This window comes from Gymnogyps californianus, chromosome 1 (genome assembly GCF_018139145.2).
Source record: "Gymnogyps californianus isolate 813 chromosome 1, ASM1813914v2, whole genome shotgun sequence".
NCBI lineage: Eukaryota > Metazoa > Chordata > Aves > Accipitriformes > Cathartidae > Gymnogyps > Gymnogyps californianus.
Genome location: NC_059471.1, coordinates 137,882,463 through 137,907,052, shown reverse-complemented (window position 1 = coordinate 137,907,052; position 24,590 = coordinate 137,882,463). Strand labels below are relative to the sequence as shown.

Here is a 24,590-nt window from a genome sequence, read left to right as displayed (position 1 = left end):
CGCCTTTCAGATCACCAAATTCTTTGGACACTTCATAAGCATTTTGGCAAGTTATCCCAATCAAATGAAAAGCAAGAACAGAATAGAGCTCTGCCAAGTCTTCGTTACCTGTTTTCTCAGACTAGGGCTAGATGGCGCTGGTGTTTTTTTGGGATTTTGCACCGGTGATGTAACATAGATCTTCCATGTTGCTGTAGAACTGCAGGATTTCTCTGCTGCGTAGCACCGCCACAGAGTCTATAATAAAATCCAAACCCAATAATCTCAGTGAATAAGCAGTCACTGTTGTCCTGCAGGATAGGTAAGTCAGATTTTGCTGCAAATCAAGCTGACAGCAAAATCTTCAATCAATATAAGCATGCTGCAAAGAGTTCTGACTGCAATCACTCTGCTATACCACACAATACCATGCCTAATAAAACACACTTTTCCCTGTATATAACTGTGGTGAGTGTAATTTGCACCAGGAAACATACACTCGGCACACACTAATCTTAAGTACACTCTTTGTAGCATTCTCCGTAGGAGCTGGGGTCTAACCCTGCCCACATTAAAAAAAGCAACCCCAAACTAAACAACCCTCATAAAAGTGAATCCCCACAAGCATCATAGAATACTGCTGTTCCCTTTTTCTGCAGTGTGCCACATCTTAGTATTTGTGCACCATGCTATTGCATTCTTTAGATTATCATATAGAATGTTATGCTGGAACATTTTTCTAAACTGAGGTGTGTGTATACATGTATATGTATACACATTCATCACCTCAGGATTTGTTAGATGCACAGGATGTAAGGGAATATAAAAAGGAAGTTAGGAATTAAAGATTATAACAAAGATTTTTTTACTATTTCACCAAATAGACTCATTGCATCCAGTTAGCATCCTTATGCCGGTGAATATCAGGTTAGTAAAACCTCCTATGCTCACTCATAAGAGGGGGACAGGCAATTATCTAATTCTCTCTAGTGACTGAAGTGGATCAAAAAGACAAAGTGGTTAAACACAAGTTATAGATTTATAACAAAGTCTAGTAACTGTGATTCTCAGTACTTTACCTGCTAGGCCACACTCCCTCTCCAATACTCTCCTAAGCATTTTACTTTTACAGGCCTTACCTGAATTAGAGAAGCTGCAGCTGGGATTTGCCTGTTGAAATGCTTCTGACGTTGCTTCTGCTGTACTTTCAGGGCAAAACCAGACCCCAGAATACCCTAAACATAACCAAAATTACTGGTCGGACTCCAATGTGGCTTCACATGACTAACCCGAGTACTTAGCATATGAAATAAACAGACATTTTATAAAAGACTTTCCTAGAAAAAGTTCTGAGTTTTCAAATGTCTACAGTGACAGAATACTATTTATTCCAATAAATAAATCTGAAATTGAGCACATTGATATTGGTATCATGTAACTTCAATAAACAGCATGTGTTTATTGCTGTGAGCTACAGGTAACATTAGTCAGAAGGCAACCCTACACAATGGTGGGAGAAGCAAATGACAATGTCACATGACTGATCTACAGCTATTCTTTGCACTTATTTTTAATTCCTTGCCACAAAAAATCCCCACAACTAAAGCCAGCACCCCGTTTGATTTTCCAGGCATATTGAGCAAAGGAGCCAAAGATATGGTTTATAATTTCAGCATTTCTGTTAAAACTGATAGTTACTGAAGAAATACTTTGTCTTTTTTAATTGTTTTGATGATGTTGTCTTTATTTTCCCCCCATTCATTTATTTGAAGATCCAAAAAGCCCAGAGTTGCTTTATAGTACCATGTAGGAAAGCAGATGCAGTTTCCTAGACCTCTGCTTCATGGCAGTGTTCCTCTCCTCACAGGACCCCAAATTGTTCTTATATAATCACAAAACAGCAGAAACAAAGGAAGTTTCACCTCCGGCACCAACATGCTGATAAAAACCCTCTCTTTCTCTTTACCTCGCAGAATAGCTTCAGTTCTCTGAGTAGCGAACATTATTCTTACCTCCTTTCTAGGCCACATCTCTCTAAAATGTCTGCAGTAAAGATAGAGCAGTTTCATTCATTTGTGTGTGTGCACAGACACACAAACATACACTTGAGGATGTGTGCGCGCACATTCTGAAGCAACACCCAACCCCGTTATTTCCTATCAAAGGCACCCTTTTAAAACTACCTAATTGTGAGCCCAAGTCAGACAGACACTTTAATAAAGTGATCCAAGTTCTACTTACCGCTGGCAGAGCAAAGAAAGATACAGCAAATACTGAAAAACAGGAAGCTATTGTCTTCCCAATCCATGTCTGGGGAACTTTGTCTCCATAACCAATTGTTGTGACCGTTACCTAGGCCAGAAACAAACATCTGATTCACTGCAATGCAGTACCTTTTTTCCCCAAAAGCCCAAAAAAAGAAAGAAAGAAAAAAAGTGGAGAAGTATCAGGAGATACATATGGATCAACAGTGTTTGGATTTGTGTATAAGAACACCACAGGTGTATGCTAAACATCACTGCAGATTTATCCCGTTTTTACAGTCTTCAGCAGGCATTCACAACTGGCCACTATTTTGAATGCAACAGTAGTCTGGACCCAGGATGACTGTTCACAGAGTCTGTAGCTGGCTGCTTCTACCCTCCCATAACTGCAAGGATTGGCCCCGTGGGCTTGAAACCATAGGCTTGCAGTTTTTCTGCTTTTGCTTTTAAGACATAGTTCCACAGGGTTAAGAAGAAAGCCTTGAAAGCACTCACTTGCACACAGCCAATGCAGACATCTGCCAGACTCTGCAGTCAGGCAGAGACATTGGCTGCAGGAGGGTAAGATATGCCCTGTGCTGGCAGGAAAGAAAAAAGGGACAGAACTAACACTATCCCAGCTGAATCTTCATAGCAAGATGAGGAACACACAACCATTCCAGGACACATTATCTCCCAAAGTAAATATGCCAGTAGACAAAGAGCTAAATACAGCTGAGCCCCGTGCTCAGCTTTTTTTCCTCCCACCACAAATACAGTTCTTTGCCACTCAAAATTGTGTTTAAGCCACAGGATGCATCATATTACTGTACCTGGATCTGCTCATTGCTTATCAGGGTGCAGCAAGGGCCAGGTACTCCCTAAGGGACGGGGAGCCCAGAGTCAAGGGAGATAACGTAGCTGACAGGGCAGTGCCTCCCCAGTTAGGACGAAGTCCCACAACACCCAAGCAAAACAGATGCAGACAGAGTAGCCAGAACCAACCAACAGTCCAGATAACAGTAACAAGGGCCAGCTGCTCCCCAACGGAAGGTGATCCCAAGGAGGGAACCCAAGGCAAGCCAAGGGAATCCCACAGCTGGCCAGTCAGGGGCCTCACTACCCTGGGCCCAGCCCCACAGCAGGATAGACTCACAGACAGTGGCTGTGTCCAACAAAGAGTCTAAATCATACAGCAACATCAAGGTGATGAGGTAAGTCTGAGGTTGAGTATGGAAGTCAGCCCATAGGTTGAGGTCCAGATCACGAGACCATGGCTGAGCTGGAGACCAACTCTCCTCCAACACATCTCAGGCAGGAAATAAGTACCCAGGGCTGACTCTAAACAGAGGCCCTGGGCCACGGGTGTTGGGGGTGGCCCCAAGTGTGGCTGGTCAGAGCCCTTAATGCTTTTTAGCATAATCAGAGCCCTGACACTGCCACAAAATGGTATGAGAAAGACGACTTGTACCCCTGAGAAGCGGAAAGCTTCTGGTGAGGAAATGAAGAATTCTGTCACCAATACCAACCACTGGGGAGAGCTTTAAATAGAAAAAATGTACTTCTATTTGGGAGCACCAGCCCTAAACCCAGTCCCACTCCCTTCACTTTGCCCTGAATGGTAGCAGAAATACAGCCAAAACAGACTTAAAAGAATATGTAAATTTACACTGACTACAAAAGAAGATGTGGAAATACTGCCTTTTATGGGAAAAGTTGCTGACAAATACTTAGATATTATGCAAAAACAGGCTTCTCAGAAGAAAATATCAGCAATAAAGGCATGGAAAGAACATATTTCCTCCTCTCAGAGCAGTTCTACAGAGACCTGGAAGGAAGATTTGCAGGGAAAAAGTGACCAACTACTATCAAACTGAGTTTTTCCAAGTTCAAAAAAAATTAGGCTTGTGTTTATTCATCATGAATTTCTCACTTGATGAAGTCAACTTTGTAGTATCTATATCCTCTAATGAATATTGTTATTCTGAACTGCAAACTGCTCTCAGCAGGAGCTCTATTTTGCCAGGTGTTTGTCCAGATTTAATGTGGCTTGCCCATGAAGTGACTCAGGTGCTGTGTACTACCAGCAGTACAAATAGATGAGTTTTCCAGCCCCCAAAATTAAACCAGACCCCCCAAAATTCAACTTTGAAATGCAGGATGTGTTAGTGGGAAGTGGAGGAAGTCAAAGCAGTGTTTCTTTAACGGCACTTCAGCTCCTCAGTGCACCCAGATGACCCCCTAAAGTCTGGGATTTTCCCTTCCTTTTCCTCTCTTTTTTCTTATGAAAGGCTTCTTGGTTTTTTGTGGTGGTGGTTTTTTGTTTTGTTTTGGGGTTTTTTTTGGAGTTCTCCAGCACTCAGGACTTAAAAACAAACTGCAGTAACGTTGAGCTGCCTTAGCATTACCATGGAAGACAGCATGAAAGCTGTAACCACAGAAAAGATGATTTTCCATCTCTACAGCAGGCATTTGGCTGGCAGACTCCTGCAGGTGCCTGAACATGTCTCAGAAAGTTTCTCCCTGGCTACATTAAGAGGGTTCCTTCTTGGTAATCTAATTAGTTCATTGAAGTATGTGGAAAGGATTATAAATAATGTAATTCTCTGGCTTTCTTAATCACAACCAGAATCTTTTTCTACTTGTATATCCAAAAGTTATTAGTTATCTGCTCAGAGAATGTTTAATAACTAGGCTTTGGAAAATGACACCTCCTTCGTAACATAGATTTACTATGGCACATCGCAGCTAGTATGCACATGCTCTAACACAGGCTCTGAAAACATATACGTACACTTTGAAAAAGGAAGAACTCTAATTTAGTAGAAGTCAACAGAGCTTCTCACATGGTTTAAGATAGGCAGGTGTCTTGAAGTTTGAAGAGTCAGAACTGCACACCTCAAAAAACATATTAAATATAAAGGGGTCCATACTGCTACATCTAGGATGGAAGTTTACTACTGGAAATTCTGAGCAATTGATCCCAAATACCTCTGCCAGTTAACACCAATTTACTGGAACGACTATTTAACTCAAGTTCAATGGTACAGAATAGTCCAGTTTGCAGCAAAACCAGTAAGCATTACCAACAGCAAGAGACGGGCATGCAAGGGCCAACAGAAGAGAAGCCTCCTACATGCCCTTCTTTCCTCAAGAAAAAATACCCAGAAAGGACAGAAAAACTGCTGTGACATGGGTTGCAATTCTGGCAGACAGTGCTTTTGGAAATGCTTTTGCATGTGTTCTAACATGTTATAACTTCTGAAAGTGGCTTCATATAAAATACCACAAGCCTTTGATATGTCTGCAGTTTAATCTGTGCGCCTGCCAAATCTAGGTGAAACAACCTTGCATTTAACCGGAGCGGGCAAATGTAGTTAGCATTTAATTCCAACTCTCATTCATTCTTTATTTTCCCTTTTCTTCATATTTAAACCTTTCAGGTCATTTGTATCAAGTTCAGCAAGCTTGCACTTTCTACTCAAAGCAAAATGTTACCCATAATACACTCTGTGGTTTTTGTCAGACACATAAGACTTTCAAATACTTGCTACCAAGATTTTTTTCCTATGGTTCAGTTTTGAAAGGCAAAAGTGAAATCAAATTTCACTCCCTAGTAACTCCACATCTGTGTTTCTATGTTACAGAAGATTTGAAAAGAAAAAGAAACTGATTCACTTTGTCCTTTGTCACTGTTCCCAGCTGTGAACTGCACCTGCACCGTGACTCACTAATGCTGAGGAGGCCTAGACGTCTGAAAAGCTTAAACAACAATTTAAACAGTGTTCTTCATGTGCCTTACACAGCTAGAGAAAGACAAAGCTGATTTTATCTTGCTATTACACAAAACAAGTCAAGTTTTGGAAAACAACAACAAAACCCATTGAACACTTTGCAAAGCATATACATACACTTTGAAATACAGATTCCAAGTCATCTATCTCAACAAGGTAAAGTAATGCACATTTTAAACTTATCTGTTGGTCTTCATAGCTGAAATCCTTTTAAATTCCTTAAGTTCAAAATATTAACAAAATATGCTTGTATAAACACATCTTGACTTTTCTAACCTTAATTCTTTACTCTTTATTCAAATCAAGGCTGTTGCTTCTAGCATTTAAAAATATTTTGTAATCCATATCTAGACATTCAATGCAACTCATAAAGCCAGCTCTGGGTAACTAGAGCTAAAAAAATAAAAAAGAAGGAAAGGTAGAAAAAGTACACTGGCTTCACATGGAAGTTTTATTACATGCGGGAATAACCCATGCATGAATATACATGGGCAGAACTGGATGCTAAAAACCATAGCTAGTTCCCAAACTGATTGCTGAAAATCCTTTTTTGTTTTCCACTGTACCTTGCTCCCCTGAGTTTGATCAGGGGGTCTTCTTCCCTTCCATTCAGGTCTGGAATTGGCCATTTCTGGCCTTTTGCAGTTACAGGCCTAGGAATTACTTTATGAAACACCAAAGACATTGTGCAGAGCAAACATGAATCACCATCCTTTAATGATTACATATTAAATTAAGACCTCCTTATTAATAAACTATATGCTTTCCATTTCTTTCACTGGTGTCATTCTAATTCACATGCTACTACAAACCTCTTTGGAACTTCACTATGCTAGAAAAATTTATTAGACATTTCTCATAGATTTAGCTGAACTAGCACAAACTTTTATGGGAGCCCCTAATGCTGCTGAACTTCCCACAAGCAGCCCCACTTTTAATTAGATGTACTTCACAGACTATTCAGCTAGACCATTAGCAAAAACCAGAAACAGTAGCTGCGTTCCACTGCGTTCAGTCACTTGAACACTGACATTTGACCTGAACTGCTCAAATAATAGCAGAATAAGTGAGCCTGTGTACCGGTTTGTTTTCTTAAAGTAGACATGGGGTATCTTTCATAACGTCAATTACACCCTAATTGTTTTACTTTTGCTTTTAAAATATAGCACAATCTGTGCTTCTGGGACATTTATTCTTTTCCTCCACTAGCTAGAGGTTATCTCATGTCTATAACCATGAGGTTTTATGTTCTGAAAATTTTATCATATGTCTATTGAGGACTTTAACAAGTGATTGTTGTATGGGCTAGTTCATGGTTTTGTTTCTTCCCAGCACATTAGATAATCAGGTCCATCTGGCCATTTAGCAGATTTTTCTTTTTTACTAGATTCTTCTTGGTTTGTACTGTTTGGCGCGGCCATAGGTGATACTCTGCAAATGAAATGAATACCTGACAACCTAATGACAGGAATTTAATGTTTAAAATATTTTTATACTGAACCACTTAAAAAGTGGTAACTCAGGCTACATGTAATATAATCTATATTTCTGTATACTTCATTGAAGTAGAGGCTTATGCAGCATCTAAGTTAAGGATTAGAAACACATATCTATTAGGAACTTTTTGTCTGCCTTCCCAGACTTACTCACCAGTTTATTTGGATGCAGATAAACAATTGGTTTATGGCCCAATAACTATATTGGCATTTTTCCAGTCTATCATCTAAGAACAAATCCAGTTTACTGCGTTTCAAATCACTCTTGAAACATATCCTTCTCTTTCTGGAAGTTGGTGGCTCTGCATCTGTTCTAGTCCTCTCATTTTTCTTTGTCACTAACACTGATGTGATGGATCTCCTTGGGTTTGTTATAATGAGACAGCCAACTCATAAAATATATGAGGTTCTCTAGTGGGGAAAAGGGACCACAAGGGAAGAGATGGTTCGTGCAACAGCTAATAAGGAAGGAAAGCATGAGTCACAGTGAGAAACATAATGAGAAGAGTCATATGAAGGGAGTGTAGAAACAATCTGGTCTCCTATTCTGTTCATAGCTATCTATTCCTTTTCCAACTGATTCTGGGCACGCACACAATAATTACCACAATGCTCTCAAAATCCCAGATCCCCCTTAATGATATTTTTTTGTTTCACCAAAGATTTGCACAGACACTGACTGATGATTGATATCCAAAGTAGTTGATGAATCTGTGAAGCTTTGCCAGCCACTTTTGATGGAGCTATTTATCTTTACAGCGAATCATGGAATTATTAAAAAAAAAAACAGGAACCTGTAACCTGCATCAAGGTCTGCATTATTACTGACAGAGTGAGCTTTACACAATAAGATTAAAAAAAAAAAAATAGAGTCATTAACCCAACTTCCACAAATAGAATATACTTTTAAAGTTATGCACCTTTTGCAGATAACCAAGTAGAGTTTAAAAGAAGTGGTATAGGTTTTGGGAGGGTATTTATACTCTTTTTGAAATGTGGATTTCAATGTGGAATTTTTGTATCTGTAAACATTCAATGTCCTTTGCTAAGGACTTGCTATCATGCTTTCACAATAAATTTTAATACCAAAATAATTTAATTGTATTTATTTTTTCTTGTACCCTTTTTAAAAGGTTGTTGAGCTTCCCTACAGAAATACGTTCTGCAAAGAAAGAAATGCCAGATTTTTTAAAAAGATCACAACTTCGACAGAAAATCTGGTGCACTAAGTTTGCGCACGCATTTTGTTGGTGAAGACTTACCACACCCCACCAAAGGGCATCAGCATAGCTGGAGAAACCTGTCTTTCCATCCTCATCAACGGCATCTTTCTCAGCAAGATAAACAAAATAGGATGAAAAAATTAATCCCAAGAATCCAATGTACAACGTGGTTATGAGTTCCTATTAAAAGAGAAAGCAAACAAGTGCATAAGGTTTACATCACATATATTCTGTCATTGTAAAACTTTGTAAATATCTGGATTTTTTTTGTATCACAGCAGAAAAATTAATAAGTTATATTTCAGGTATGAAATTTGCTTCCAGTAAAACAGGTAGTTCAGTGACTTGTTTTCTATTCATATCAGACTAAAGAATTCAAGAAGCCATCATTTATAGAAGATCATTTGGACAGCTAAATGTAGAGTAGGACATCTCTTCCGTTTTATGTCTTGTGAATGGGAATCATTCCATTTAACTGTCCACTCAAAATACCAAATGGTAATACATTTTAAAGATAGTAAAACAGCTTTAGAAATGCACTTTATGAACAGTACGCTAAAATAACAGTTAAGAAATAACAACCATGTCCTGTGATTATCACCATATCTAAGCAATGAACTTGTGTATTTGATATTTAGATTGCTTAAGACTGAATATTGATGCCTTAACAGTTTCATGTTAAGATAAAATAAAATCTTAAGATAAAATGTTAGGTAGGTGTAACGTCTACTTCAGTCCTGAAAAACAAAGACTGTTTGAGGCTAGGCCAGTTTATTAGAAGGCACTTTTGTTAGTGCATGATACAGTCCTTGTGAATGTACCAGTTTATAGATTTTTGGATAGGAAAGTTGTATCAGAACTGATGTGACTTAGATACAGGATTGTTACAGTCTTCAGGAAAAATGTGCTTGAGCATTTAAGCAAGCCAAAATGTGTGGTGTCACAGATGCAAAAATGTGTAAAGCTTATAAAAGCAGCGCTACATTGTAATCAAATGAGATATTCACCTACTTGTCAGGAAAATAGCTTATTTTAATTACTTAACATTTACAATGCTTCAATAATTAACACATCATTCCTTTATTTTCTTTGCCATCTTAAGATTTAGCCATCTTTATTATGAAACATTGTCATACTACATCTTCAATGGCATCTTCCTTAAATTCTTGACAGAGTTATTTTTCTTTCCTTGGATCCAAACCAATACAGGAATTAAAATATTCCCACAAGATAAATTTAAAATTAAAACCTAAGAAGGATTGCCTCTACTTATAAAGTATGTCAGATTTTCACAGATTTTCTGTAACACTCTACCCATGTTTCTTAAACCGTTTGTGAGGGAAGGTTCAGGTTTTATCATCAAACTTCCTTCAGATTTTTTTTTTTTTATGTCTTTTTTTTTTCATTTCCTTGTAAGAGCTTTTTTGGGAAAATGTAACCCTGGTAGCTAGTAATTGTATTCAGCAGCAGGAACTATACATACTCTTCCTTCTGCTATAGCACTAATTAAAATCTAGGTTCAGCAAGTTTTTAAGCAATCTTGGCACAAAGCAAAGCAGGTTTTTTTTCCTCTAATCATTTAATAATGACCTAAATAATGAATTTTGATAGTATTCAGTTTTGCCCATGGGCAAGTCTTTTAATCTAAGCCTTAATTTTTTGCAGGTCTGTTTGCTAAACAAAGCAGCTGAAAGAGGAAATAAAACTTGGGTTTTCAGTAGTTCAGATTTCTGTGCTGGTCACCATCCTTTTCTCATGTTTTTCTCTAATGATAATGGTACACTGCGTACTTGTAGCTATGACTTCATTGCTCTGAAAAGTTCCTTGTGTTTACATTTATAGTTGACTATTTGCATTTCTCTAATTTTTCACAACTTTTTGGTTTGCCTACACAATGTTTTTACAATGCAAGATGAAACTGTTTAACACCTGAGACTGCAAGTTCAGTGATCCATAGAAAACTACAACAGAAACAGAGACTAATTCTAGTTGCCTGCTTACAAAGAAAACACTCTGCTTTCATCTCTAGTAGATTTGTGACTTCCTTCCACATCAACAGAAATCTTTTAGTTACACTTGGCACATTGCTTACATCTCAGATATTAATAGATTCTACATATTATTGAGGAATGGCCATCACTGCTTTCTTTTAATTTTGTCTCAGAGGACAGAATTAAAGAGTGGATGATAATTGGAATACTTCTGTGTTAGGTGCTGGCTTTTTGAGAAGCAGGCAGAAAAATATGCTTTTCAGAAGTGCTATGCATAGTCTTACGAGATGCTTTCAAAGCGATTGAAATACCAACAGAACTACTCGGCTTATTTCACCATTGGCAACTCTCAGCTCCAGTCCTATTCATCTAAAGACTGAACTCTCTTTAAGTAAAGCCCAGATGAAAATGTAATTGCCTTAGACTTACTCTAAATGTCACTCCATGTTACATACGTATAGAGAGACAAAATACTACATGCCTACATTTAATTATTAAGAACAATGGCAGCAATCTAATACATACTGCATTTAAGAGAGAGCGCAGAAGATTTTAAAATAATACATGCTTCAAGAAATATGGATAGATTGGTGTCTACTAGTGTCAAATAGTATGAATTGATACGTGATCTCAAAGCAAAGAGCATTTTGCAGAAATCAGGCCTTAAAATTTAACATTTATATGATTTTTTAATAGATAAGAGCTTAAGAATAAAGAATGCTGCCTAATACAAATGACTGTTTTCAGCGAGGACTTTCAGATACACATATGCAAAGGAAAGAGCAAGAACAAAAACCAAATATGCACACAGGTAAATTTGAATATTGAGAGACTTGAATCAACACATTTTTTTAACTTAGACAGATTTATATTTTCAGTTACAATAAGGACCACACAATATAAAATTCAACACTTAGGAAAAATACAAGAAAACCCCAAATCCACAACTCATCAGTAACTCCCTCCTCAAAGCAGTAGAAGACCTCACAAAGCAAGGTGAGGAATAAGTAAAACTAATTGAGAGGCATACAAGCTGGAGCTGGATTGGCTAATGCAGTTTTTCAGTAAGCTGCATGATTTTTCCATGTCTTTCCATCACCACATGTGATATTGTCTCATGTTTTGTTGCTTTTGGCGAAAAATGCTTGTATAAGCTCAACCTGCTGAAAATAGAAGAGCATCCTAGCCAAATTGGGCCTGAGTGAGCTAATACAGCTATATGTAAAATTCCAAAACACATGGAAATCATTGGTGACAACTTTAGTAAGCTCTTCAGGGCCCACAGAGGTCCACGTGCTTATTATTTTCACAGGTCACAAAGATGTGAATTATTTTCTCACATTGTTTAATGGTTTAGGGTCCCATTTTTTCTGAAAGAGTACCAAACTCAACAAATAAATGAGGACCTTGTACTCTGCCTGTAAAGAAAAACCAGCTGAGGTGTTTTTGTTTTGTTTTAGTTTTTTAAACAAAAATTTCTTTAAGAGACTGGACAGGAATAAAGGTTCCATTTTCCCTTCCGTTTGGTACCATGCTAGGGTTTCAGCTACACTTGTCCAATGTCAATATAGAACTGTGTGTTTGATTTTTTTTTTTTTATTAATGTGTTAGTGGGTGATCTGCTTTGACAAGTACTACGGATCTGTAGAGTTTTATATATCATCATAATCACTTCTTTGGATTAGCAGAACTTCAGGTGCATTTATTCATAAATTCACTTCTCCAAGGAAATTTATTTTCCTTTTAAATCATTGAACTTATTTATGTTTGTGACAGCTAAGACTTAAGTGTTATACTTTGGAGATATAGTATTTCCAGACTCTTGACTAAAACTCTGAACACCCACAGGAAAAAATTCTCTCCAACACCTCTGTCAGTAAGGTTAGCAAATGTTGAGAATGTATATTTGGATATCAGCTCTGCCCTAGCTAGATATCCAGGCAATGTGACCATAATAAATGAAGACCACACAGACTTGGAGTATTAAAATTCACCCTGTTGTACAGGATGAAAGTAGGCTTTATACTACAGCACTTTGCTGTGCATCAATGCTGCACAGCCATCGTGACATAAAATTTCCTACAGTACTGGGGGAAAAAAAATAAAGGGAAGAAAAGTAACTTTTATTATTAAATTAATCTTTTGGATTAAGTACCTCCCATTCTCTGCCCCAGAACAGCAGTTTTCTAAATAGCAAATGAAACAATGCCTGTGTGGAAATCTATAACTATTTGTCAATAACTGAAGAACAAATCTACACTCATAAAGAGTAGGTTAAAAAACCACTCTTACAAGTCTGATGTAAAGATTCATAGCACAGTATTAGCCCTCCACAGTATGGTATGATATGCAAGATTTAAAGGCTAATGATAAAAGTTTATTATTATGTTCATAAAGTTAAGTTGGCTTTTCATTAAGAGATTCCATGAAACCCCAAAAAGAAGGCTTCAACTAGAAATTTTTAAAAGTCTGCACTAAAACATTTAAGCTTTTTCCTGCTTAATAAACTTTTATACAGAATAACTGTTTCAAAGCTTTAACAGACATATAACTATTTATAGCCAAGTTTACCTCTGTGACTACACCCTTGAAAAAGTACCTTTTCTTGCATATTATCATAACATAGTTAGTATTTTCATTTATAGAATGGATTAGAAAACTCCTTATTCAGGCAGAGAAAATAGAATGGTTTAAATAATTGACTTGTTCTATCAACGCTTTTCCACTAGTATTTGTTTTTCCACAGAACAACCAAGATAGAAACACATCTTCTGTGAAGACAGTGGACAGTGTTTGCAATATGAAAGGCAGCCCACATAACTGCATTTAATAAATTATATTGAAGGATAACATCAAAGAGTACCACACAATTTCAAAAAAAAAAAATACTGATGCTGATACCCTGTTAGCCACTAACCTGAAGTAAAGAATAGTGTTCCCATTTTAAAAGTAGAAAGAAACACATGATGGACTTTTAAAGTATTTTTTCTCTTGCAACAGTACCTGTTTGTTTAAACCAGACTACAATTTGAAGTCCATGAAAAGAATATACTAAAGTAAACAAAATGCTGGGGATCTTTAAAGATCTAGTACCTGACGATGTATGAAAACAACTGATCCTAATAGTCGCCAGGTGCCACCCTGTCGATCCACATGAAGCATGCGAAGTATCTGGAGAAACCGGATCCCCCTATAAGAAAAACAGGACATTAAATAAAACTCATGATTGAGAACAATACTGCTCTATCTAAACATAGTTGACTATGTTCACTAACATACTGCCATATTAGAGAACTGTGATAGCATTGCCCCTGGGCAGGGTTGCATCTTAGACTTGAGGCATCTCAGCAGACAGTATGTTTAGATCACATTTCATTATATTCAAATACATTCAGAAATATTGACTAGGACAACAATTAGTTAAAAGAAAAAAAATAGTCTAAAATATATGCTTTCAAACTCAGAGGAAACTTGCATATTTTACCTGATTATGATTCTCAAATGCTTCCTTTCCAAGCAAGAGCAGTGCTTCAAGCTTTGCTAACATAAATATGAGCAAACTTTTTTCTCTATTTGCCAAAAGCAGAATGTCAATCAAATATGGTATTACTGAAGTCCTTTTTGTGTAAGTTGTAGAAATCATCTAATTGGAAATACATACAGTCCTATGTGATTTTAGGACAATAACTGAATCATAAACTCCAAATATTTTCAATGAAAGAAAAATAATTATCCATATGGTTCTTCAGCAGAATTTTATTCAATGGAAATATTTCATTCTAGTCACCCTTTCAACAATGAACTTTGTTTGCCTACACTCATCTTACTATCTTATCACTGAAACAAAACAATGAAGAGCAGGAAAGGATGAATGTTGAATTCAATCTGAAAATTTTTCATTAGAAGTATTTTTAGCTCTTTTTAGCTATCTTTAAATTTTTGTTGGTGTTGGTGTTGCTTTTTTAATTCAATCTTCTTATTTCAGTTCCACTGTGGCTGCATTTTTCTGGGTTACACCAACAGGCAGGAAACTCAGCATGGTGCTATCCTTCAGTCACTGGTGTTATTCAGACTGGGAAGGCATACTGTCTTCTGAAAGACCCAACTTTTCCTTTATTCAGAAAGCAGGTTTTCTGAGCTTTCACAGCTGACAGTCAAACGATCAAATGCTTGTCATTTTTTTGGAAAGCACACAATAATCCTGACTATCAAATCACATATCAGTGACTGGGTATATGAACACTATGTTTTTTTATTTCTTTGATATGTCATTGAAATAATTATTTTAATTAGCTGGAATCTTTAAAATATCCACTTACAACCTGTTAATTAAAACAGGAGTCCAAGAAGAGTTACAAGACTACCAAATACATGAGCACCAATAGACTTACGTATATAATAGCTCATTGGTTGCTTATGTCAGGAGGGGAGAGATCTACATGTAGCTCCCCTGTACAATTATTAGACACACCTCTTGATGCCTTGACCTAATGGCAGTTCTTGATTTTCCTGTCTCTGTTGTATCTGAGATGGTTACGGCTATGTTACTGCCAAGTGCTCACATGCATGTTATAGGCTGGCAGTTTTACAAACACAGATTTAAAAAACAAGACAGTGAACAAGAAACTCCAGATATACAGCCTCTGAACATGCACAACCTGTTTCCTCTGAAAAGAGAAAAGAAACTGCTTGGAAAGAAGACCATTTTTATCAATTTGGTGAACTTTAAACAGTAAGGACAGAAGGCTATAGGACTCTGCTGTGAACTCTGCAATGCTACTAGGTTTCATTCTCACTGGTTGCTGCAGGGATCAAAATGTCAACCTGTCATACCTGGTGGGTCTGGAGCTTGCAACTTCATTCTACAAGAAAACAACCTAACATGCGTGCACCCATGTTTTCTGGGATTGCTGGGATCTAAGGGAGGTCCAAAGAAAGAGGACCATAACGTTATACCTTACAAGCAACAAAAGCAAAGGCAAGGATATGAGATTCATTCCTTCATTCATTCAAAAACAGCCACTCACATCACAGTTCTGAGGAAACCTGATGGGACTAAGACTTGCCTGACCCAGATGGTTTTTCAATGGGGCAATAACAACACTGGAGAGACATGTGTTAAGCTTCTCTGGCAGAAAGCATTCTGAGTTGTAGGACAGTGACTGTATAATTTAACACTGGGAAAGGCTGCACTGAGCCCAAAGACACCTGGGTTCACATATAAACACACTGTGGGCCTTTTCATTAAAGTCCTTCCTACACTTCTAGTTAAATTAAACAAAATCTTTGGAATTTTCACATTCACCCTCCTCTTCTATATGAACTGATAAATCACATTCATGCTGCCTGTGTGAGTCTTTATCATCATGTAAGGATTAATGTTCTATAGTAATAGTTACCTTAAAAATACTTCATACATGTAGTTCCCTCCAGTGTTTGTCTGCACAGCTAGACAGTTTGGACAGTACTGTACATTCTCACTTCCCAGTGATTAGACTGCATTGGAAATCAGAGGCTTGTTACAGAACATGCAGCACATCTTGCAAGTTAGAAGGAGTGGGAAGTACACCTACTCTGCATATCATTCCTTTCTTCTATTTATCCACTTCCCAAAACAAGCTTGCAGTACTTGATGCAAGCTGAACAAACACTATAGACATCAAATGTTTCTGGTTCATGTATGGTATGAGTTACTTGTGCCAAACAAATCCACCAAAGTATAATTACTCTTTAAACAAAGTAATTACTCATATTCAACAAGTACCGAGTTAAGTGCTGTCTGGATTACTTCTTAAATAAACCAATGTTCTGTAATACTCTTTTGTCTCAGAAAGAGAGCCGTTTGATGTTTTATACAGGACATAATATTTCTTTAGTTTTTTCCTCTTGGCTTCAGTATTCCCACCATTCTTCATATGCCTTGTTTCTGCACTCTTGTTTCCCAACCAGTGACCAAGCACAATAACACACAGTCTTCCACTGTCCAGTATTTCAATATAATAACATTTCCTATATTAGGAAAATTACTTATACATCTAATTCGGAAATTGGGAAATTAGATATACATCTAATAACATCTGTGGTTGTGAAAAGCTATAGTCACTAGAAGAACATACCTTATTGCAGAGGTGGCAAACACCTGTCCATTAGATCCTATGCTCAGAACAATAATTGAGGCTACTACCACAATTAGATCTGTTAAAAAAAAAAAAAAAAGAAAGAACGTATTAAATGTTCACTCTCAGCACTGAAACACACAACAAATACAGACTGAGGAAAGCACTTTAAAAAAAAGAAATGAAGTTAGCTGAAATGTGGTGGGCAGTAAGTTAATGTAATAGTTTCACATCAAAAAAACAATGACTACAGTTTCTTCCATGATGAATTTAATAATGGAAATTTTAAAGATCCTGGCAGATCAGGCAGCTTGCCACAAAAACAACAAGGGCAAAGGCATGTATACACCCTAGAAATGAATGCACATTTTGGCTCAAGGCTCTTGATTTAAGAGGGAAAGTAAGGGTTTGCTTCAATCAATAATGAAATGCATAAAGTCAAGTATCATATGCATATACACACACATACACTTAGCTTTAAAATTGTATCAAAGCTGTAAAGCCAAGCTTTCAAAGTTTAGAGAACTGTCAGAACAAAGGTTGCTTAAAAAGAATCAGTTGTTGGTTTACTTTGTGATACAGTCTTTAATTGTATGAAAAAATAATTGTTTCCAGAGTTCCATTTTTTTTCCACTACTCCACAGTTTACACAGTTCACACAGTTCCAGCATTATACAATGCAAATGATGGATTGTGTTCATAGTGCCAGCATCCCTTATTTTCTCTTATAAGAGAAATAAGATTCTTATTCTCTTATTTCTCTTATCACTTATTTCAGTGAATAGGTCTATTGCTTTTAATTATTGAACACCACTCTAACATTATTCTGAGAAGACTTTTTTCTAATTTCCTTGTGGGCATTTCTGTGGTAATCTTCTTTAGAGCATCTAAATGCTTTACTTCCAAATTCTAACCAGAAAATAAAGGATAGTATTATAAATGGGTAGCAAATGTAGACAGAATGAGGAAAATTTTTGGTAAATTTTCCTTGCCAGTTTTAAACAGGCAGTACTTTATTCTTTAGAGCACTTAACGTTATATAGCACTTCAAAAAAAACAGCGCCTGCTGACTTCACTTGCAGCTGTGAGAGCTCAGAACCTCTGTAACCTGACTTCAAAGTCTTCATTTGGACATCCAGAAAATGAGGCACACTTGTGAAAACTGATTTAAATGACTGCCACAGAGTTTCCATGTGATGCCTAGGCAAGATCCAGGATAGAATCCAACTTGAGAGGCAAAAACAGTTGCCTTCAACAAGGGTAACTTTTTTCCTCTCCTTTAAACATTCTCCTGCCTCATTCACAACCATGTATTTGCTGCAACAAATACTGCAGCAGTTCTACAACCAACAGTATCCTTCACTCTCTGACTTGGATTAATTTCCAGTATCAGTCTGATTTTGCTGTAAAAGCAGGATTCCTCCCCAAGGGATAGCACTCAATCAGTTTAAAGACTGTACTACAATAATTGTACATTTATGAAAATGAAAATAAATATAGGGAGGGATAAGTTAAGGCTGCAGAAAGAGCTTCCATTTTGGGATAATCTTAACTTTTGAGTACCTGACCTTCCAAATTTTTTTATGCCATTCCTTTATCATGTATGTTCTACATACATACATTTGTAAACACTCAGAATTTAGGGAGGGTTTTCTTCCCATCACATCATAATACAGATCTTTGCCCTTAAGCAAATGATGCTCCCAATGTCCTTACTAAATCATCAGACATATACGTATCCATCTGATGACCAGCACTGAAGGAGGAAAAGTCTGACACTTAGGAAATTAGTTTCAATCAGGTAGTGACAGTAACACAGATTTTTCATTTGTATTTTCCACTTTTCTGAAAGTGTGTTCTATATGGTAGAGGTATTTCATTTTTCCCCCCCCAAACCTGTTCTTCTATCTCTGCTTCTTCTCTGTTCCTAGTTTTCATGCCAGTTTCCAGTCTTTAGGCTTCTCATACTAATCCCAGTTTACTGGTTCAAACAGTCCTATTTTACACTGTAGGTCTTCAGCATATCTTTCTGCCCTTACACTGCCACCTTTCAATCCCATGTATTTTCAGCCCTTACTTTTTTTCCTTCAACCTCCTGCTTGCTTGTCAATCTCTTTACACATCCTTCTCTGTCCTGGTTTCCACTGGGATAGAGTTAATTTTCTTCCTAGTAGCTGGTACAGTGCTGTGTTTTGGATTTAGTGTGAGAATACTCTTGATAACACGCCGATGTTTTAGTTGTTGCTAAGTAGCGCTTATCTTAAGCCAAGGACTTTTCAGTTTCCCATGCTCTGCCAGCAAGCAGGTGTGCAAGAAGCTGGGAGGGAGCATAGCCGGGGCAGCTGACCCAAACTAGCCAAAGGGGTATTCCATACCACGGAACATCATGCCAGTATATAAACGGGGGGGGGGAGTTGGCTGGGAGGGGCAGATCGCTGCTGGGGCATCGGTCAGCAGGTGGTAAGCAATTGCATTGTGCATTACTTGTCTTTTCTTGGCTGTTATTTCTTTTTTTTTTTTTGTTATATTCTTTTTCGTTACTATTATTATTATTATTATTAGTTAGTAGTGTATTTTATTTTACTTTAGTTATTAAACTGTTCTTATCTCAACCCATGAGTTTTACTTTTTTTTTTCCCTCCAGCTCCCCACCCCACTAGGATCGGGGCGGGGGAAGTGGCTGCGTGGTGCTTAGTTGCTGGCTGGGGTTAAACCATGACATTCTCCCAGACCCTTACATCAGCGTCCATCCTCCTGTCATTTCACTGAGCCTGTATGTCCCAGTCCATTCCTCCTACCCTGCCATTTCACCTCAGCATTCGAGCCTGGTATTTTCTCTTTCCATGTACCCTGGGCAGTTTCAGGAAGAGCACTATAAAAACAAATTCAACAGATTTTCCATTTCCAGCCCCAGCACTCCTGCTCAGAGAAACCTGAAATTTGAATTGTGCAGGCTCACTGCAGATTGAATCTTTGAAGAATATAAGAGCATTCTCTAGCAGGGCGTTTTAAGCATAAACAGGCTACCAATTTTTCAGAGACTTGTTAGTCAGTCAGCTTGGAGTTGATTTTCAGTGACAATCAAAAAGCTATTTTCTCATTAAGTTTCAAGTGTCTGCTTCAAAGTGTGGAAGTGCTAGTGCATCTCCATAAGAAATCGCCAGAATTGCCTTTTTCAGGAACAGCTTAAACATTTTGCATGAAATGTCTCCACAAGACTCAAACTGAAGCAGACACTTGGCATGGAAAATATCAGGATAAAGAGCCAACATTTGTTTCAATAACTTTTTCAACTCTAACAAACATTAGTATTTAGATTAGCATTACATTAGTATTTATGTTAGTTTTCAAAAAAGAAAGTGTCAGGAAGCCTTTGTAATTTTAAAAATTGAATTCCAGTAATTTATAAACAGCGATATGTGGTTATCCTTCTCAAACATTCTACCTACTTACATGTTTGCAAACATGTCTATACATACACGAGGTGTAGAGAGACAAAAATGACATAGCATCTTCTCTATAATATGTGCACTACATATGTAGACGACAGACCTACATAAATCACATTCCCTGCCATTTAGCATGTGTAGTACACAGCTTTGAAAACCTCGTCCACTGCTAGTCCACTGTCCCCGTGGGTTACTCTTATCTTCTGAATCCTTGAGAAACTCCAAACAGCTGCCATTTTTATCAAAAAAATCAGCTTGCCAGTGAAATATTACTTAGTTATGCATAAACTTCAGCACAGCACATAGCAACACCTACAATGCAGCTTACCTGAGTACTGCTTTTTTTAAGCAAATTGCTGACTTGTTTCTAATGTTCTCACAAGTTTACTTTCTAGCATGCAATTCTCAACTTTGTGATTAAAAGCAATTAATCCTTTTTAAATTTAAAACAGTAAAAATATTTGTATTTTAATTTTTAGTTGCCATAGCATTTTATAGAATATAAATAGCCCTCAGCTTGCAGGTGTGTTCATAGTAGTCTGGAGATAATATGACATCCATAAGGGCTTAAATTAAACAGATTATATGCACATATTTGAATTTGATATACATCACATTCTTTTTTGCTGAACTTTTGTGTTCTATCAGCACCTCATAAATTAGGTTTATACAAGGTAACTGGAGCTTTACATACCAAGTGCTGATGCTTTTTCAGAGCTGTATACATAACCAATTAAAGGTGCTCATAAATAAAGTTCTATTGTCCTTTACTTAAGGACAATATGAGATGGACACACATATGTGGACTCAGGTCTTTACACGAGTAACTTATGTTCCCCTTATGTCTTTCAAACTGCATGTTGTCAAAACCAGGAGAAACAAAAGTTAATTCATAAATTGGTTCTTTGTGACATTTTCTGCAACAATAACACAAGGATAAAACAGGTTGTGAAAGGACATTCTCTTGATTTTGCCTGTGCTTGGTACCTGTCTTTCATAAAACCCTAATTAGGCTGGGACTTTCAGAAGCATTTAGCTCCTAACCTAACCCTACTGAAACAGTAAGTAATGGAAACGTTAAATCAATATTTAGGAAAGGTATCACTATTACTGCTGCTGCCATAGTACATGAGCACTGCACACTTTTTAAACATGCTCATTCTGTGAACTAGGGAATGAAGAAGCATGGAGAGACAAAGTGATTTTTCTAGGGATTCTTGGTATGCTGGGAATGAATTCAATCTATGTCTCCTGACAGGTTCTTTAATTATAGAATTGCCTTTTCTCACTTACATGTAATCACCTATAATCTGTCTGTAAAGAGGAGAAAAATTAGGCTAACTTTAGAAAATCTACCTAAGAAACAAAAAATTTTGATTTACAAGGTAGAGAAGTTGCATCATTTTCCATTTTAGATAAAATTTTAAAAGACTATTCAAGAAATAGCATGTTCTATCTTAACATTTTCCTTCCTCAGTTATAGAAGTTGCATACTATTTTATGCAGCATGGAATGCAATAATATTAAACAAGTTTATAAAAGAAAGTAATAACTAGGCTTGACTACTAAATCTCTTTCTGGTAATAAGCACCAAAATAATTTTTATTTACAATTAGAGAGGGGAAAAAAGGAAAGAGAATGGGAGAAACTAAAGTTCAAAATTGCTACCCAAATTGAACTTTCTAAGAATTAATCCGAATTTTAGTGTGGACAAAAACCCATAAAAGAAATCTCTCTGATATCAAACACATTTCAATGATATTTTCTGATTTTAAAATAAAGACTTTTGTGTTAATGCAAAAGTAAAATTAATACCTTATCTTTTACATTCTGTTCTAATCCTTTAATTTCTTTTTCTAGTGTTTGTATTTTATTTTGGTTGATTTGAAAATGATAGGATGAGTCAGTATGATTCTATCATTCACAGCAAATGTATTTCCTAAGTTTAGCTATTTGGATTAGTGTAGACACAGTTCCATCTGCATTTGATATGTAAAAACAAATCTTGACTTTAAATGTATTGTATTCTTAGGGGAATTTTAAATGTAAAAACAGCACTGATGATACCTTTGAATGCACAACCAGCTGTAGTCATTCTTAGCTTTTCTTAACAAAAACCACTGTGTCTTCTCCAAGGGCTATACAAACATTAAAGTTTACTGTGGTAGATGCACAATACCAGTATACAGAACCACTGTCAGGTTGAAATCACAGTTTAATGGGACTGCCACATTTTATCCTGCACCTGTGTACTCTAATATGCCTACCTAAAAAGCATTTCTTAATTGAAAGAGAAGTCAAGAACATGATTAGGAGCAAAAAGTTACCTGTAGACTTCAAGGTTAGATCATGAAACTAGATCAGCTCTAGAAGCAGCTGAAGAATTTCTTTGTACGTAATGAAACACTTCTTTCTCAATAACCCAAAACTGAGTACAGTATCTTGTCACATTATTTACTCCCCACATCTAGATGTATAACAGAATACGTTGTTTCCTGAGTTTTTACACCAAGTTTCATAAAGTCACAGATTGTTAAGGAAACATCAGCTCATTCTCTCCCCTTTTCACCTCTTCCACTTTGCTCTATTTAAAACTCAATGAGTTGATGTTTGAGTAACGTAAAATTTGCAGCTCTACTGGAGTCTATAGAAAATAACAGGCTTAAAACAGAAATGCTGATTTTATTGTCTAATACAATTTTGTCCGAACACCACCTTTTATTAATCCTTCACTGTTCCACAGGTTCTGTTAGTCATCTCTCCCCTTAAACTCTCTCCTACTCCAGAGATGCTACCCACAATAGTCCCTCAAACCATCTAAAACTGCTTAACTTTAGTACTACCCAGGGAAATTTTTGCTGAGTTATACTTTGCACATTTCCATGTTTTTCCCAATGTATACTCACCTTTGTGTTTGCTTTCTACAGCAGACCTAAGGAAGTATTTTGTGTTCAAAATCTTGTCAATTTTCTCCAATTACACAAGCAGATTTAGTAAAGATTTCTTCACTTTACAATTTTGCCTTTCTTAAGCTGATGTCTGTGTCTCACAGCCATATTTTAAATGTTCAGTTCTAGCAATCCAGAAATAATTGCATAGGTTCACAAAGCAGACAAATGCTTGAGTGATAGACATAGCTCAGAATTGCAATATGGTCTCTGCAGTAGTTGACATCTTTACTTTAAAACGGATGATAATAGCAAAGTTAAGAAAAAAAAAAAAAAAAAAAAAGAGTTCACATCTTACCGATAATTGATATTGGCTTTCTGGCAAACCGTATTCTTCCCTGGAATCCAACATACTTACTCCTGCAGCCTGCAGACCACAATCGGACCACATATTCAGCACCAAAAAACACAACCAGAACTATTTCCTATCAATCAGAATTAAAAGGACAAAATATCACTTTTTTTCATTAAAAGATAGACTACAGTTTGCACATCTAATTTATTGCTACTACTAATACAAATAAGCTTGTTGAGATGAAATATGTAATAAAAAGGATTGTGCCAAATCTGTTCATTTTTTATATGCGTATGCCAGCCAGTATGTAAAAGGGAGATATAATCTGTTCCTGAATGTGATTTGCATGAATAACAGGATGGTTTAAGCTCCATTCCATCAGTATATCATAGGGAAAAATCACAATATTCTTCTTCTTTTATTTCTTTCCGAAGCTTAAAATTTTTAAAAATAAGGAATGGAGGGAGGCTACAAGCATATCATTCCTAAAACTAACAAGTATATGAAATATTTCTAGATCATGAAACAGAATTTATAAACATAAAACCAGAAAGTGTAATGTCAACTTTTATATATTCAAAATAATAGAATCATAGAATATCTCAAGTTGGAAGGGACTCATAAGGATCATCAAGTCCAACTCCCTGCTCCTTGCAGGAGAACCTAAAACTAAACCATGTGACTAAGAGCATCATCCAGACATTCCTTGAACTGTCAAGGCTTGGTGATCCCTGGGGAGCCCGTTCCAGTGACCGACCACCCTCTCAGTGAAGAGCCTTTTCCTAACGTCCAATCTGAACTTCCCCTGACGCAGCTTCATTGCATTTCCTCGTGTCCTACCGCTGCTCACCAGAGAGAGGAGATCAGCACCACCCTCTCCACTGCCCCTCTTGAGGAAGCTGTAGACTGCAATGAGGTCACCCCTCAGCCTTCTCTTCTCCAAGGTGAACAAACGAAATGACCTCAGCCATTCCTCCTAAGTCTTGCCCTTGAGGCCTTTCACCATCTTGGTTGCCCTCCTCTGGGCACACTCTAATAGTATGATGTCCTTCTTAT

At 37.0% G+C, this 24,590-nt stretch overlaps 1 protein-coding gene across 1 annotated transcript in view; it reads right to left on the bottom strand.

Annotated features, from left to right (window-relative positions):
- LOC127026228 (potassium voltage-gated channel subfamily KQT member 1-like) overlaps window positions 1-24,590 on the bottom strand; it is a 517,151-nt gene that overhangs the window by 442,718 nt on the left and 49,843 nt on the right. Inside the window, exons 4-10 of the mRNA XM_050911412.1 lie at window positions 23,538-23,664; window positions 16,843-16,921; window positions 13,820-13,916; window positions 8,775-8,915; window positions 2,221-2,331; window positions 1,119-1,214; window positions 109-237 (exon numbers count right to left, since the gene is read on the bottom strand). Coding sequence (XP_050767369.1) covers window positions 109-237; window positions 1,119-1,214; window positions 2,221-2,331; window positions 8,775-8,915; window positions 13,820-13,916; window positions 16,843-16,921; window positions 23,538-23,664 — 780 coding nt within the window. The remainder of the gene's footprint in view (window positions 1-108; window positions 238-1,118; window positions 1,215-2,220; window positions 2,332-8,774; window positions 8,916-13,819; window positions 13,917-16,842; window positions 16,922-23,537; window positions 23,665-24,590) is intronic.